The sequence below is a fragment of the Blennius ocellaris genome (assembly GCF_963422515.1).
Source record: "Blennius ocellaris genome assembly, chromosome: 4".
Classification (NCBI taxonomy): domain Eukaryota; kingdom Metazoa; phylum Chordata; class Actinopteri; order Blenniiformes; family Blenniidae; genus Blennius; species Blennius ocellaris.
Genome location: NC_137653.1, coordinates 21,266,303 through 21,283,214, shown reverse-complemented (window position 1 = coordinate 21,283,214; position 16,912 = coordinate 21,266,303). Strand labels below are relative to the sequence as shown.

Sequence of the window (16,912 nt, the reverse complement as noted above, 5' to 3'; positions counted from 1 at the left end):
TTTGGTAGCGACCTCCAGCTTGACACTGAATTAAACAATATCAGGGCCCCGAGTAGCTCACCTTAACAAGCCTTAAATTCCTCCGTCCAATCCATCAGCAGGGATATTTCTGACACACGGAGGGAAGAGCATGAAATAAGGCAATTATTGAACCCTTCAGCCCATTTTTACGGCTGGCTCGCTGCAGCACGCACAGAGTTGGTGCCTTCAGATGGCTCTGGCCGATAGGGAGGCTCAAAATCAGCACAGTGAGCGCGCAATTTGGTAAGTAGCCAAAGAAACGTCCCTGAATCTCTGCCCGTTAATACGAAGCGTGTCACCTCTTACTCAGCGCAAAACCAAGATTGGTGAATTCAGGCAGGTCCTTGTGGAGTCCTCTTGACTTTATCCGGTACAAAAATAATAAATATATAAAAACAGGCGAGAGACTTGAGTTCCAGTTTGAGACACTGCGAGTTCCTCTGTGGTGCAAACAGGAAGAGGGGAAAAGAAAAAAAAAAAAAAAAGAAGAGGTGCGTGTGTGTGTGTGTCTTTCATGGAGGTGGCAGTCGATCCTTGAGTCTGGGCGTCCTCTCAGATTGCCTGGCAGATAATCCATCACACAGTCAGTGTGTCTGACAGGAAGAGGTCTCAGTCAACTCTCTGTCTCTGTGCGACGCTCACATGGGGCCCATGAAGGACGATCACTCCTACAGAGTCCCTCGTGGGAACACACACACACACACACACACACACACACACACACACACACACACACACACACACACACACACACACACACACACACACACACACACACACACACACACACACACACACACACACAGTCTCAAATCACCCACCTTCACTCTTCTAATGAAATGTGTGTTTGTGCAGCGACACAGAAAATAAGATGTGCTGCGAAATCTTCCGTCGAAATGATAGTTTCCGTTGCATTGCTTTGAAAAGTTCATGCACTTGAGTGAAATTTAAAAAGTGTAATGTGGTTCACTGGCAAACTAAAGAGAAGGAAATCCTTCATCATCACATTATGTTGTCCACTGAATGAAGGGTCTTCAAGAAATAAAATGCACAAGTTAGTGACCATCAGTGACTGAGCACCGTTGCCATGTAAAGAGACTGACCAAAAGACAAGGAAAGTTGTCCGTTATTGCTTGAAAACGTTGCGTAAACGGAGCGCAAATCACATTAAGTGCCAATGTCGGTGGAAATAATGTATTGATTTTCACTGTGTAAATTAATTTGCTTTCTCTTTGCCAATATTGTTAGAAGATATTCGAAAATTCGGATTGTTTTCTAAAAAGTTGCATGTCCTCCTCATTTCCATGGCGACGGAGTTGGGAGCGTTGTCAAAAAGTTGTCTCCAAGCAACGTTGTCGTGTAAACAGACTCACAAAACTCAACAAAGGTTCTCCATTTTGAAAACGTCGTCGCGTGAACCCGGCTGTAAGTGTAGCAAAGCATGTGATGCAATGTGAGAATGGCAGCTTCTCTGTTGTGTTGTGTTCGCTGCTCTTTGAGACGTTTACTAATTGCTTGGTGGGTTTGCCGGGTTGGAGCACTTGCCGGCCGGTTTCGGCCCACGTGCCTTATGTTTGACCCCCCTGATCGACCCCTAAAGTCATCCTACTTTGTTATTGAACCCAAAGCTCACTGGAAGTACTTAAAAAAAGTGTTTACTGCGATAGTTCACTTCCAGAACCGTTTCCTCTTGCTCAGGCAGTCAGAAGTTTTAAGTCTCAAAGGGACACGATGTACAAACTGCTGAGGGTCCACTTTACTCGCTGACATCACATTAATTCAGTACCAGGAAAAAAGCCAGTAGAATCTGAAGCGTTTCTAATTTCCACGTCTTTATTACTTTCTCTCTCCCACTGACTTCAAGGCGAATAAAAACACAAGCATGTTTGAAACATTTGTTTTTAATCTTTGGATTATATACAGTTTCCACACTGGTGTTCTGATGGTTTTACATTAATGCTTATTAGAAAAAAAAAAAAAAAAAACCCTCGATTGACCATTGTAAGAAAGTATTGCCATTAAGGCAGGATTGTGTAGAAAACCCCTTCAGCCTCCATTCACCAGGCACAGATTAAAGTCACCGTTTCTCCAAAGAAGACATGACGTAGAGACTCACAGAGCGGCTGTGTTCACGGTCGGAAGGCTTTTGCACTTAACTGGAGCGATGATGCAAACACATTCGAAGTCAGTTGCTTCCGTCTGTGTCCGTCACATCGACGGAGACTGAACGGTTTTCATAGAGGCTGACGTACAGTCTTCCTGCATTTCTAAATGACTGCTCACCGAGGCCGGACATTGAAATGCATCTCTCACAGTTCATATTATAGAAAAATGTCACAACTATGCAAAGAGGAAAAGCTGAAAATGGAATGCAAAAAGAGAGAAAGAGGTCGCTTTGTGACGTTCAATAACAGGATCAATGTTACATAAAAATCATAACACACCACAGAGTGTGTGACTCCTACCGAATTATGTAGACTTTTAATGGCGGCGGGGGATTAAAGGAATTAAGAGCAGCGAATTTGTGCAGCGGAGAGGTGATGAACCTCCTCGGACACGCAGATATAGATTCACTTTATCAACGAAAGAAAGAGCTGCGTAAGTAAAGGCTTATGAGAGCCAAGCTCTGAGGTTTAAGGAGGTCTGTGTGTGTAAAAAAGGCAGATGATAAGAAATGCGCGTGAGCTCGGTGGAGGTCGCGCCAGGCTTTCTACTTCTTGATGGCGGCCACCGCCTTCTTGGCGGCGTCGTCCAGATTGTCTGCGGCGGTGATGGGCAGGCCGCTCTCGCTCAGGATCCTCTTCGCCTCGTGTACGTTCGTCCCTAAACACATGCACACAGAGAAGGAGACAAACAAAAAAAAAAAACCAAAGAGCCAGTTACCAACAGCTCAACAGGTTTGAACTTGATGTGCCATCTGCAGCCGAGGTAAAAGCTGCGGAAGACGGGGAGCTCCTCTGGAGGAATCAGACAGATGGATGGAGATATGGGTCGACGGCGGCTCGTTTCAGCCGCTGATCCAGAAACAAGCTTGATCAAGGAGGCTGGGTAAAAAGGGCAATTTGTCGTAAGGTCAGAGGTGGCAGGTGCCGGATGACACAGTGCTGCCCGCCACCCCTGAGTGAGTGAGGAAGGAGGGGTGGGGGGGGAGAGAGAGAGAGAGAGAGAGAGACTGAAGCTCTGGCTCCAACCATGATCCTGATGAGTCTGTCACAACACAGAGCATGGAGCACCGTGGTGGACGGAAGCACACCGGGGGGAGAGGGAGGGAGGGAGGGAGGGAGGGGAGGTACAGGGCATCCAAGCAAAAGGTCAAATGAAGCAGAGTCGCCCCCTCGCTGCTACAACAACAGAAGCCAGCTGTTTATGTGGCATTTACTGATTTCACACATGAATGGGGCCAAAACAGGACAGAAGCTATTCATGAAATCTGTCGGCCCGGTGGGCTTTCACTTGGATTCATTTGCTTTAAGGAAATGTGCCACTATTTGTTTTTTTCTTTTTTCTTTTTCTTTTAATGCATTATATATCAGCCCGAAGGTGCCTGCAACACCCGAGTCTCCCCCTGGTGGATCAATAGAAACTCATAAGAATGTCGAGTAGAGTCATATTTTACTTGTCTCATTTATTTAAAATGTGAAAGAATCCGATCAATCTATTAGTCTCTTCAAATACGTGGAAGAGAGACAATATGGTCCACAAATGAGACGAGGTTGAAAAGACATTAATAAAAATGAAAGATAACATAAAAAAATGGGAAGAATAAGAAGGAAATCAAGAAAAAAAAAATAAAGATGAAGATGGACTATTGACACAGAATGCAAATGATGTCATGATCATTGTGTTCTTTGTACATTTTCACTATTGTTGTTGCAGTTATTATATTATACACTAAACATTTATGGTTTATAGAGTTTTGATTGACTACTGTCCACTTGATCCTGTAGCCATGCAAATTTGTCATTTGTGGGAGAAATCAAGGAATCTTGAGATGAAATGAGATGACGTGTGATGAGATGAGGACAAGAATAAGAGGGAGGAGGAGGAGAAAATAAGTAGTGGTGAGAAAAAAATGAAACAACAATAAGCAGAAAAGCAAGTACAAGAAAGAAAAAAAATGAATCTATTGATGAACTTGTAAAAAAACATTCAATTGAAGTTGCTGAACACTAACCGACAAGCTGCAGTGTGATTTTTCTCTTTTTGGATTGATGTTTCCATTAGTTCCTCCTTGCGTACGGATCCCTGGAGTTAAATGAGCGGCGGTGTTGCGGTCTCGCCGGTGCGTGTGCATGCTCAGACGCTTGCAGGTTGACCTTAGCTCTCCCGGCTGGCGTGTAATTAAGACCGCATGATATGTGAATTCTCTGGAGGTCCGGCCACCCTGATCAATAGACCTTTCACGAGGAATTCTATTACCAGCGCCACTTAACGCCTAATATTTCATCTCCTGGTGTCCAGCCGTATAATAAGTCATTCCAAACACTTTTCTGCAGACGATCGATGCCGCGTTGTAATTAATTAGAATAAGAGCAGGAAGAGACCTCGGAGCTGACACGTAAACAGGGGATAGGGTGTCTCAAGTTATTTTCTCATCAACGGCAGAGAATGCAGAGAGGAGGGAGACTGTACATACAGTGGGCTTCACATTCAACAGGCTGACCCCTGAACTGGATGGATGGACCTGTGCCGCGCTGCTGGCAGTCTGATCTGTCCGATGATGAAAAACTAAAGCTGCTGCACAACAAACCAAGACAAGAGCAGATAAGCCTCACGGCAGCTGAAGCAGACATATGGGCCGAGCAGGACACACATCATGTGGGCTGTGTTCTGCTGAGATAAATATGCCTATGGAAATACACACACACACACATATATATATATATATATATAGGGATCAAAATAAAGTTAACAATACATGCTTTTTGCAGTGGGTTTTTTTCCCTCCGAGTCATAAATATTCATGAAAGTTGGAACGGTGTGCAGCATTGTTTCGATGAAGCTGCATCTGTGTTATCCATGTAACGTGTGAGAGGGGAATCACACATCTGCGGGAGTGAGAACGAAGACACATGGAATTCTGTGGCTCTACTTCAGCGTGTGTGTGTGTGTGTGTGTGTGTGTGTGTGTGTGTGTGTGTGTGTGTGTGTGTGTGTGTGTGTGTGTGTGTGTGTGTGTGTGTGTGTGTGTGTGTGTGTGTGTGTGTGTGTGTGTGTGTGTGTGTGTTAGGACGAGAGCGTGCAGACTGCAGTTCCATTGTGAGCAGTAGGGAGCACTGATAGCTCACAGCAGCAGCAGAGGTAAGAGCTGAACCCAGCTGGATACAGCAGCAGAAAGTGTGTGTGGGTGTGTGTGTGTGTGTGTGTGTGTGTGTGTGTGCGTGTGTGTAGAGTATGCTAAATATATGAACGTGTGTATTCACCTGCAGCCACTAGGTGCTGCCAGAGACCTTCTCAGGATCTGGATTGGGACACTGTCGTTTGCACAATGAGTAGAGTTTACGGTTTGAAATAAAAAATAATCTACATAATAAACTGTAAAAATTGATTTTAATCCTCATCATCAGACAGTGTTGATGGCACGCCATATGTGTTGTGTTTGAATGGGATATTAATGAGACCAAATGATTTGTTAATTACTTTGCTGTGTGAAATTTGCACATCTAAAAAACACACTTGTCGGACCCAATCATGCGAGTCCAACCAATAACACGTCGTCACAGCTCTGAATCCAAACGATGGATCAGCACACTGGCTCCAGACAACAGCTCAGCCCCAGAAAGAGAGAGGACGAACAACAAAAAGGCCACTATTCTGCCATGTGATGTATTGCCGCTTCACATCGCATTTCTGCTGGATCCCTTCTCCAATTAGACAGCTTGCTTGTGCCTATTGTGAAAATGTCACTTTAATCTGCGAGTCAATTACAGGCCACTATATTTGAATGAGATAATAAGGTCTGGGGCCGTGCCAAAGTCTCGTGCTGCAGGATTTCCGTTGATGCTGCAAATCCTAAATTTGTGACCGACTCAGCTCTTCCCATCTCATCTTAACATCTGACGCCACGCCCTCCGACGCTCAGATAAGGTCCATAATTGCAGCATCTCACTGTAAAAATGTGTCAAGGCCAAGAGAGAGAATGTGCTTTTTCATAAGGTGGAGATAAGAGAAGAAAAGATGGGAAAGTGATATGTTATCTCCGTGTGTGTGTGTGTGTTAGTGTGCAGCAGCTGTGGAGGAAAAGAAACCCGGGTCACGTACCGATACCGTCTCCGAGGGGCACTTTTTAATTCTGCCAGTGTCAAGCCAACTGGCTGAATAACAAGTGTTGATTGACTTCTCCTAATACTGTGAGCAATGCTCAACAAACACTACACTTCCCTAAAGCTACTCTAGGATCTTTATGTGAGTAAAACTTCACATTCATTCATTTATCAAGCCTCTAAGTAGTCTTCCGACATGATGGGGTTAGGTGAGCCTGATCACATCCTGGATTAAAGAAAAATTAAAGTACATCAAGAGAGAACACAGAGAGGCTGAGGTCCCATTTACATTAAACTGTTTCAAATGAAAACGATTAGTTTTAAAATTTTCTTGCCCCCCTGAAAGGTTTTGCGTTGACCAAGGTTTGAAAATGATGTCTGTTTACATGGAAGTGGCCGAAAAGCTGAAAACGTGTCGCTGTCATGTTGAGTGGACGCTGCTTGTCTCTGTAATGAACCCACACAAGTGCATGCAGAGAACAATACGCAGCGTGCTTTGGGTGTCTTGTTTACATCAAAACGGTGCTCAACTTTTCAAAAATGCTCCATCTCCATGGAAACAGTGAAAAGCGCAACTGCTCTGAAACGCTGGTGCTAATGCAGCTACTGCTACTACTGCATTGTTCTCTGTGCGCACGAGTGTGTGGCTTCATTACCGAAACAACCAGCAGAGCCAACTCGTGGTCTGGCCGGCCGGCTGCATTGTGTTGGGCCACCAGTGGGATACTCGCTTTACTGCACTGGCTAACCTTCATCATAATCAGCACTCAACATTGAAGTCTCCCTTTACATCACAAATTGGATGAGCCCAGCGCCGATGGGTGTCAAACATCAAATGCACCTCATCTGAACTCAGAGTGAGATCGCGCTCAACCGCGCACATCCTTTCCCCCCTTTGAAGTGCAAACTGGTCATTAATCAAAGTTCCCACGTTCCTCGTGCGAGTCTAGACTGTGGTTAAACAGAGACTGAAGCCATATTCTGTGCATGTCAAACTCACTCTGGCAGCTTCAGCTCCAAGGTTTTTCTTCTGTCTGTGTTGAATTTAACCAACAAAACACATCACTGCAGGCCTGATAAAGTCTTACCCGCTTCTTCTCCACCGAGGGTCCTGGACCCACGTTAGAGGTCACGCAAAGGGTCAGAACATTTGCTAATGGTCACATGAAAACCATAAAAATATCTTCCCTATAAATCCAGAGCAGGCCTATTTTCAAGGCTCCTGGATTTGTATGTTGGTCAACGTGGCAGAATCTACCAGAGTCTGCCTTCACTGAAACGTGTTTCACAAAAGCCTCCTGTTCCCACGACAAAGTTTTAAAAACAATAAAAGTCAAAGAAAATTTTTTATTACATTTTGAAATCATGTTTAATGCAACCTCAACTTTAACAGCCAATAATGCAAGAGGTTGTAAACATTTTGGCAAAATGTTAATTTGATACGAGCAAAACAAAATTAGGACACTTTTGCTTTGTTACATTTAAAACAGCTAAAATTGGCAAATAACAGCTTTTTTTGGTCACTTTTAGAAAAATGACACCCAAAAATATCCACAATGTAAGTTCACATATTGCATAGTTGTGTAATCATAGTTCATAATATCTTTTTTACATGATCTTTTTACTCTTTTACACTTTATACGTTGTATGTATCTGTGGCTATTATTTTTTGTCCACATATTTTTAGTCCAAGTAAAATCAAACCTCATCTTGTTCAAACCCATTTTTTTTTTGTCTTTGCATGAGAAAAAAAATGGATCTCCCGTCCTGAACGACATCAATACATTCCCAAAGATATTATTGATTTGTTGTGTTGAATGCATAAGTAATAAGAGGGATTAGCATAGTATGCTAGTGGGAGATCATCATTTTGAAAGGAATTGTAAGTATTAGGCTGTGTTTATGATGTTTCAGAAAAGAGAACTTGAAAAGGTGTCTTTTTAAAAAAAAGAAAAACAACAATTTTCAGCATTCCAGTTGATCACGACGTTGCAAAAACAATATGGACGCCCCCATGGCAGCTGTTTCTGTGCTCACACTTTCCCAGTATGAATAAAAACATTATATTTCAATCACAGAGACACGGTAACTTCATCATACCCACAGGCAACACTGTGGTACAGCTGTATGGATGCGCCTGAGACATAATTAAAATAACCTTTAAAATCTCAATGCCTTCGAAATCGCATCTCTTTTTGTTCTCAAAGTTTTTCAGACTCAAACTTGACATCCTGACTTTGAGTAGATCCATCTTGAAAACAGTTTTGCATCATAGTTATATTGATTTAGGATTGTAATCATTTGACATTCAGCCATCCATTTTCTCCAACCAACATTAATAAACTGATTCACCGAATATACATGTTTTTTTATTTTTCTTCGACTGTGGGGTGACAATAAGTACCTCCTCAAAATAACCCATGCATGCACAGAAAACTCAAGTAGTCTGCATGAAGCGAACCAGAGGCATTCTTGGTGTGAGGCAATTGTTAAAAAGATAAAACTAAACCCTCAGTTGTAAGTGTCTTTATGGAAATAACATTAGCGTTATCTTTAAATGATTGATTTTTTTTTTTTTTTTACATTATGATTGGCTCAATAGAAATAAGAAATGCATGCTGGGAAAGAAATCATGACAATATCTGGGTCAAAGCAGGCGGATTTATAGGTGTGAGTATAAGCATATCTGCAAATGGTCATTTAAGCTATAATGATGCTGTCAGGACTGATGGAGCTTTTACAGCCTTAATATGAGGACTTTCACCTCTGCTTTAATTAAATGGGAGGGAAAAGATGTAGGAGAGAGCAGCTTCACTCTGACAGACAGCCGAGGATTTGCTTAGACAATCAACAGCCAGAAGAACAGAGCTGAGCGTATGCACTCGTTCCTTTTTCCTCAGACCTTCCAGACCATTGGAGGGATTTTAATTTTTCCCTCCACAGTGACAGACATCGTCCTCAGAAAGTAATGTCATACGTATATGTTCATGCTGTAGCCACAGAGGGCAGTGCAGTACTTCTTCAGGTATCTCTGAACACCCACAGCCCAAATATTTGTGTGCATGCGAGTCTATTCTGCCGCCAGAATGAACACCAACGCCACATCTTAAGCATGCAAATAGTCCGTATTTCATGTCTATCAGCCCATATCAAACACTTCATACAAGCCGTATCAAATAAAATAACCCTGGCAGCATCTAAAGCACACAGCTCCTCTGCTCCACAGAAGGGAATACATAACTCTCCAGCAATGCAATCAGCCCCGGCCTTTTAAAAAGAGGCTTTCCAATTAAAAGTGTGCCTGTTAATCCATTCTGATCCTGTTGAAGAGCGCCGGGCTGCTCTCACTGCCCCGCAGTCAGCCTAGCAAGCTGAGCTGATTGATTCTGAACCAATCCTCTCCACAAGACTGCAGCACAGGGTGTAATGACCCACAACTAAAGCTTGGATTAGGCCGGGGCCAGGAGCTGCGCCTGGACCGTCCACCAGTGAGTGACCTTCTGGACCATTTGTGAATGAAGTTGAATAACGTGGCCTGGCATGAGAGAGATGTGTGGCAGCTAATTGGGGATCTATTTTTTTTCTTGCCAATCTGGTCATCTTGCACCTTTGGGTAGTTGAACTAACACAATGTCTCTTTCTCTCTCCTCAGTAACTTTGTGTGTGCAGGAGTAATTTGTTGGATCCAAGTGCGACTTTGTTCTGGTTAAAATTTTGTTATTTTAGACCCCCCCAAAAAAAGAAAAAAGCACTACATCACGACGGAAGAGTATTAGAGCCACTGAAGAAAAGAAAGATTCAGGGTTAAAAAATACAAAAAAAACTCTTCATGCAATTCAAGAAAAAATACTCTTAATTCAATGTCGAGATTTTTTTCCCCCCATGCACTTAGAAAAAATAGGAAATAGCCAACACTTTGACCGTTTCTACAAAATGCACTGCATCCCTGCAGGCTGCTTGTGTACCTTTTATAAAATATAGTATTATTAAACAAGAAAATGCAATATAAAATCTGATGTCCATAAGCCGTAAGCAATGCCATATGGTCAGAATTATGTGATTTAATGTGATTATTTTGGCATCCATGGGCAAATGATGAGAGATGGACCAGAGGAGATACGTGTTTCGGTTTGCATGTTAAAAAACAAAACAAAACAAAAAACAATCTTTGACATTTTTTCTCCGAGGATTTTTTTTTTTTACCTCCAATATAGGAGGTAAATAAAAAATCCTGGCCGCTGCTAATGACCAAAAATAAACTATACTATTTTTTAGTGGCTCCTATATTCTTCCGTACTACATACCCGACCAGGGATGCGACGGTAACCTTTTTCCCACCGATACTGATAACTTCCTGCTTCTCACAACCGATGCCAATACAGAAAGCCAATAACATTTTTAACAGTTTATATACAAACTGGTAGACTTTTGACCCCCTCTCTGCACTCCATCTTTTCCAGAAACGGTGAAAGACACCCACGCCGGTGACAGCGGCACCATGTTTATGTTAGAGGCAGTCCAACAATGACGCAACGCATGAGACAACAGCACACAGCTGCATCACGAGGCACATAAACAACCTGAAAATGAGCAAAATCAAGGCAACGTTGGCTATTTATAGTTGGATCTAGTTACGGGCAAACAAATGGCATAATCAGACCTAACTATCGGTACCGATAGTGCATCCTTATATCTGACTGGACCTTTTTCTCAGTGAAATCGGTGGTAAAAACGGGATCTTTCACACTTATTGTGCTCTGAGCAGCCGTGTGCATACTTCCACTGCACTCGGACGGGTTTTAGCTTACACGCTCTGACCTGCAAACCATATTAGCGGAACGTGTGCAGACATACAGTGAGAAGTGTAAGGGCCAACACCCACCCATCCATACCCCCCCCCCCCCCCCCCCCCCAATACACACACAAACACACTTCTTTGCTCTGGACACTCCACTCAGCAGGATCTTGACAATTAAGCTAACCACCTACTGGCCCCGTGTCTCTGTGAGCCACCACTGCCATCACACACATTCACACACACTCACACTCAGACAACTGAGCGGCTCCCATTAGCATACGGAGGTGAAAGGTGAGCCAATCAGCGCCGTCTCTCCCGTTACCCCGGCCGCTGCTAATGACAGGTGCGGCACATTGTGACTTGCTTGAGAAATGCTGCGCTGTTCTTATCGGGACACCGGGGAACAATGAAGATGGATCGGCTCCAGAGAGCACGGCGGCAACAGAACAATGGCTCTGGAAGTATGAATCGAGGCACAGATGGGGCATTTCTTTATATTTTGGACTGCGAAAACACATGGTGCAAAATATTTTAATTCTCAGCCTATGTTTCTCTGAGTGATGACCAACTTTTTGAGGTTTATCTGTTTGGCTTTCTGGCTGACTTTACCCTCATGTCAGACACTGCATCATAATATTGAGTCAAACTAAAAAAAACAAACAAACAAAAAAACATGAAAAAAGTTCAAATCTAGAAGGACTAACTGAACTGCAGCCCAGTCTACTATCAGGTTATTTCAAATCTATTCACACATTTTAACTTTAAGCCTTATTACTCAAAGCATCAACAGCCAATCCATTACAGTTTAGGTTAACTTGCAAATTCAACTTGCAGCCCACATGCAAATGTGTAGTGTTTTCTATTTGTCATAATATAAAGCGTAATAAAGCGAGGTCGATGAAAAGTACAAAAAATTGTAATGTATCTTTGCAGCTGGATTCATTAGCCAGGATCCTGTAATCTTCACTAAGGTCGAATTCTTTCCTCAGAGCCTTTCTGCGGGGGATGATTCACCGTGTGGAATGGGAGTGTTAGACCTAGAAGCAGAAAGGAGCCTTTGTCATTTTTTTTTTACCTTCGAGCCGCACCACCAGCGGCACCTTCAGCTCCAGCTCTCTGCAGGCTTTGGTGATGCCGTTGGCAATGATGGCACAGTTCACGATACCTCCGAAGATGTTGACCAGGATAGCTTCAACCTGGAGGAGGAGAGACAAGGAGACCACTTAACATCCTTGTATACCCTGCGTGTGCAACAGAATCAGAACAAGGTGAAAGCGAGATACATTTGTAACGTTTAACATTAAATACAGCTCCGAGCATCGGCAGATCCTGTACCGCAGTTAGACGGTACACGTCTTACGCTGCGGAAAACATGCGCCGCACAAAGTTAACGGCAGCCAGACTGAAAACCCCCCCGAGTAAGCAAAACAGCGGAGGAGCCAAGTTTGTGTACAGCAGGTCACACACAGTCAGAGCACTTTCGGAGATACGGCAGCATCAGAATGGAGGCAGGCTGTGGCGATATATTGTTACAAAAAGGGCAGCAGCAGGTGGAAAAGGCCAGAAAAGGGCCAAATAATAAAGCAACATCTCAACAACAGAAGGTGTCCAGATGAAACTCACCATCTCTCAATGCAACGAGCTCCAGCATTAAAAAGGTCTCACGTAAGACTCAGTGGTCAGTTCTTCCTCACCTTGCTTTATAACTTATAAAGCTGAGATGGCCTTCATCTTCTGATTTCCATATTCCATCCTGAGCTATGAAGGACGAGCCCCCAAGCTCTGAACATTAAGTCATGTCAAAACATCTCATCGTGTGTGTGTGTGTGTGTGTGTGTGTGTGTGTTTACTTCAGCTGCCTCTCAATTTCTTTTGAGGGGGAACACCTTCAACTTTCTCATAAAATGAGCATAAAACTGATCACTAAGTAGAGGAGCAAGGTGGCAAGTGTTTGTGTGTGTGTGTGTGTGGTCGACTACACTAACAATCTAGTGCTTCATAATTACCCTGGCTAGCTCAGTGGAAAAGTAGACTGAGAGCACACAGGATTAATCCTCCATGTTTGTTTATAATCACTGCTAATCTGTTAGTGCCGATTTGGATGAGCAGCTTGTGGATGTGTGCGCGCGTGTGCGAGCGCAAGCGCGCGCGTGAATGTTATGAACGTGTATGTTTTCAGTGTGTGGTAATGATGTTTACAGGAAGAGAAGATCAAGGACTTGGATCGCTATCAGAGCGACAGCCACGGCATTGTCCTCTACATGCTATCCAAATGAGCATCTCCTCTGGAGCGGCAGAGGATGACACGAGACCAGGAGAGAGATCCAAAATAAACACGGGCACAACTGTAATGACTGCCGCGCAAAGAAAGAGGGCGAGCAGTTCAGTCCATACTGAGCCGTTTCATACTCGTTAAGATGATCGTGCAGGGATGAAACAACCATAAGGAGACGGCAGGAAAACACTTCAAAATAAAACGCCGTTTCAAAAGTAAGACAATCACATTGATACATGACTTCCAGAGGCTCCCAGCTTGTACAGGGCAGGGTCAGAATCCATCCTGTACAAGTATCCAAATCATCACACACACACTAACGTACTGCTCCACAAACATTAATCCACAAATCACACATGGCAATGTTGTGAAAAACAAAGAGGTGTTTGAATTAGTTGTATATTTTGTTGTTGACACCAACTCTGTGCCATGAATTTCAAACTGTGTTTATGCAACGCTTTAGGTTTTTGTTTCAGAAAAGTTGCGTGTTTACACAGCCACGTTTTGAAGACACGTTACACGGAAACGCTGAAAATGCTGAAAACAATATGGCCAGCATGCCAGACCACAAGTTGACACTGTTTTAGTACTGAAATAACACAGACACAGACACAGACGCACACGCACACACATTTGTTGAAACTAACTCGGTTCCATCAATTTTATATACATCCCTATTAGGTAGAAGCTGCACAGTAACATCTTGAAGTTGTTTGAAAACACAAAGCCGTGCATGTGTGAGGATCTAAGAGTCTTTGCCAAGTTCTGTAGTTTTCTCTGAAGAGATGGTGAAAGAAACTGCTTCATCAGCCGGCAGAAAGTCTGCTTGTGCACAATAAGTTTCGGCCAAGTGTTAGAATTATGACTCCTAAAATAATCACTTCATGATTGATTCTCTATTCCTTGATCGGCCACAATTGCATTTCCATCACAGCGTGGCACCTTGAGACATTCTCAGTGTATGTTATTACCTCCAGAAGTGACCTACAGAAAAGGCAACATGCAGGCTGGGGACAGTGGTCATGGTAACAGTGGGCTCTCTGGGTTCGATCCCTCACAGAAGTGATAGTAGATTAAATTACAGTGTTGAATGTGACAGAAAGGTGTCAGAACACCCAGTGCCAAAACTTAAAGGAAAGGAAATAGGTGGCAGGTCTGACAAATGGCGAGTTTCATCCAATGACACAAGAGGAAATGATGGAAGCGAGACTCACTATGGGATGGAATCAATCAAGCACAGGCAAAACAATGCAAAAGCTCCAGGCTTCAATGGGTGTATTGGTGAAATGATTTCATCACCTCTGATATGAGACAGAATCACCTCACAGGTGAGATTTCACAGAGATCCAGAGACTTTTTTTTATCCTTTGCATCTTCACTCAGACTTTGAGAATGACTTTGTGGACTGGTGCCAGTGGAACTGCCTCCAGATCAACACAAGTAAAACCAAAGAGCTGGTGGTGAACTTTCACAGACAGAGAACCCCCCCCCCCCCACACACACACACACACACACCTTTTTTCTCTACATCTGGACCTGCTTTTTTATTCTCTGGCCATTGTTGAAATACTTTCTTGTCGGCCGTGATTTTTTTCCAATTTGCTTGAAAAAGCAAATTTCTCCTTTAGCTCAATGACTCAAATCTATCTATCCATCCTCGTTCCCACTTAGTCCACAGAAGGATATCAGTGGGAACGTAGAGAGTAAACAAGCCAAGCCAACTTTTTGCGGCTCAACTGGGAAGACCTTGGGCTGCTCCCAGGCCAAGCAAGAAATATAACCGCTCAAGCATGTCCTAGGTTGGCCTTGAGGCATCCGTTCAGTTGGACGTGCCTGGTAAACACTTCACAAAAAACTTTAATGCCAAAACTTTAGGTAAACAATACAGTGAAAAACTTTCAATCATTGTTTATATTCCAGCGACATAATAGTGCTAAGCTCGGTGCAGACATGTTGAGGGTTTTTTTCTTAAAAAGATTCTGGATCGCATTAAGACACAAGCCATAAGATGTATTCCCCAGAAATTAAACTGATCTAAATGTGTCAAAATAATAATTTCTGTTACAAGTAAATCACTGATTGCCATTTAGAAAGATGACCAGTGTGGTCTAATTAAAGGACTCAGCTGGGTCAGACTTTACTGTTCATCAATACTATCTTGAGAGACCGAGACACTCCCAATGAATGTCTTTTATTCACCTGCTGATGACACGGAGAAAGAAAACAATGAACTGAGGCACTAAGTTGAATCAATTTGCAATTAAAACGTTCTGTTCTGTCCATAAATGTTGCGTGTTTATCACAGATTGCAACTCATCCTGAACCGTTTGAAGAATCAGCTGCACTAAATTGTAATGCGCAGTGAATGTGGCTCTTCACTACAGATAATCTATATGTTGGTAAAAACAAAACTACTTGCGTATCTCAGACATGTTTTTACAAAGAGCAGTGTGCATGGACACACCTGGAGGCTGCATGAAAGAGACATGATGCAAACATGTTTTATTCTGAAGCCTTCTGACAGCCTGCAGTTCACCTGTGCATAGCATTTGGCGTCTTATCCAGCCATATCTGGTACATGCAGCCTGAGGGCACGCGCATCTATGTGCATTTCTATGACAAGCTGATGCAGTCGTGGGCCACGGGAAGGTCAACGCTACCAACACTGCTGCTACCACAACCGATTTATACACAGTGTGATAGTAAAACATAAAGTCTGTGCAGAGACTGTGGGAAAAAATAAATAGATAAAAGAAATGTACGTACGAAAGCACTAAAAACTCTGCGTGTGAATAACAACAGGACTTTTGTATCATTCCTTGCATATATCATGAGATGAGACAAGAAATGCAGAGTGCAATGCACCAACAACAAAGTGGGAGTTTGACAGTGGAACTGTAGTGCACTCAATAATATTTGTATATTTACTGTAAAAGACTAATGCTTCACAGGGCCCCATGTGAGTTCACATATTTTTTTAAGCCACAGACACCTACGCACTTACTAACACACACACACACACACACCTACACAGGTTTATCTAATGGCCCACTGGGGGGCAGCAGAGATTTAGATGCCTTTTGCAGCCTCAGTGGAAAAGGCTCTATTCTCACCCTATCTGCAGCCCATTTTTCAACTCTGTCTCTATAGGGAAGAGCCATATTTCTTCCATTCATGCGTCTCCTATTGACACCCATGTTTATTAATGATACATCACACATGATTTATGTTGCTTGGCACTGAAGTAAATGCAGTTTACAGAAATATAGATGTGACCGGGGCCTAGTCGCACTTTGCCGCAAGTTAGTTTTTATTTTTTGTTTTCTTGAGTTCCGGTTCATGAGAAAGCAAAACGACCTGAAGGAACATTATTCTCCCCGCACAAAGAGGCAACAGCTACACAGGAGCAGACGTTTGATGTGAATTTTCTCTCACTTCTTCCCATTTCATGCCGAGATCACAGATCCAGAGCGGCGGCAGCAGACAACCACCTCGCTATCGTTTCAAGACAGGCACTGTGGTTAAATAGAGAGCTGAATGCCCAGAGGGAACACAG

At 43.2% G+C, this 16,912-nt stretch overlaps 1 protein-coding gene across 1 annotated transcript in view; it reads right to left on the bottom strand.

Moving 5' to 3' along the window:
* Positions 1–1,924: 1,924 nt before the first annotated feature.
* suclg2 (succinate-CoA ligase GDP-forming subunit beta) overlaps positions 1,925–16,912 on the bottom strand; it is a 119,897-nt gene continuing 104,909 nt past the window's right edge. Inside the window, exons 10-11 of the mRNA XM_080495525.1 lie at positions 12,157–12,277; positions 1,925–2,844 (exon numbers count right to left, since the gene is read on the bottom strand). Of these exons, the coding sequence (XP_080351651.1) occupies positions 2,732–2,844; positions 12,157–12,277 (234 nt within the window). The 3' untranslated portion in view covers positions 1,925–2,731. The remainder of the gene's footprint in view (positions 2,845–12,156; positions 12,278–16,912) is intronic.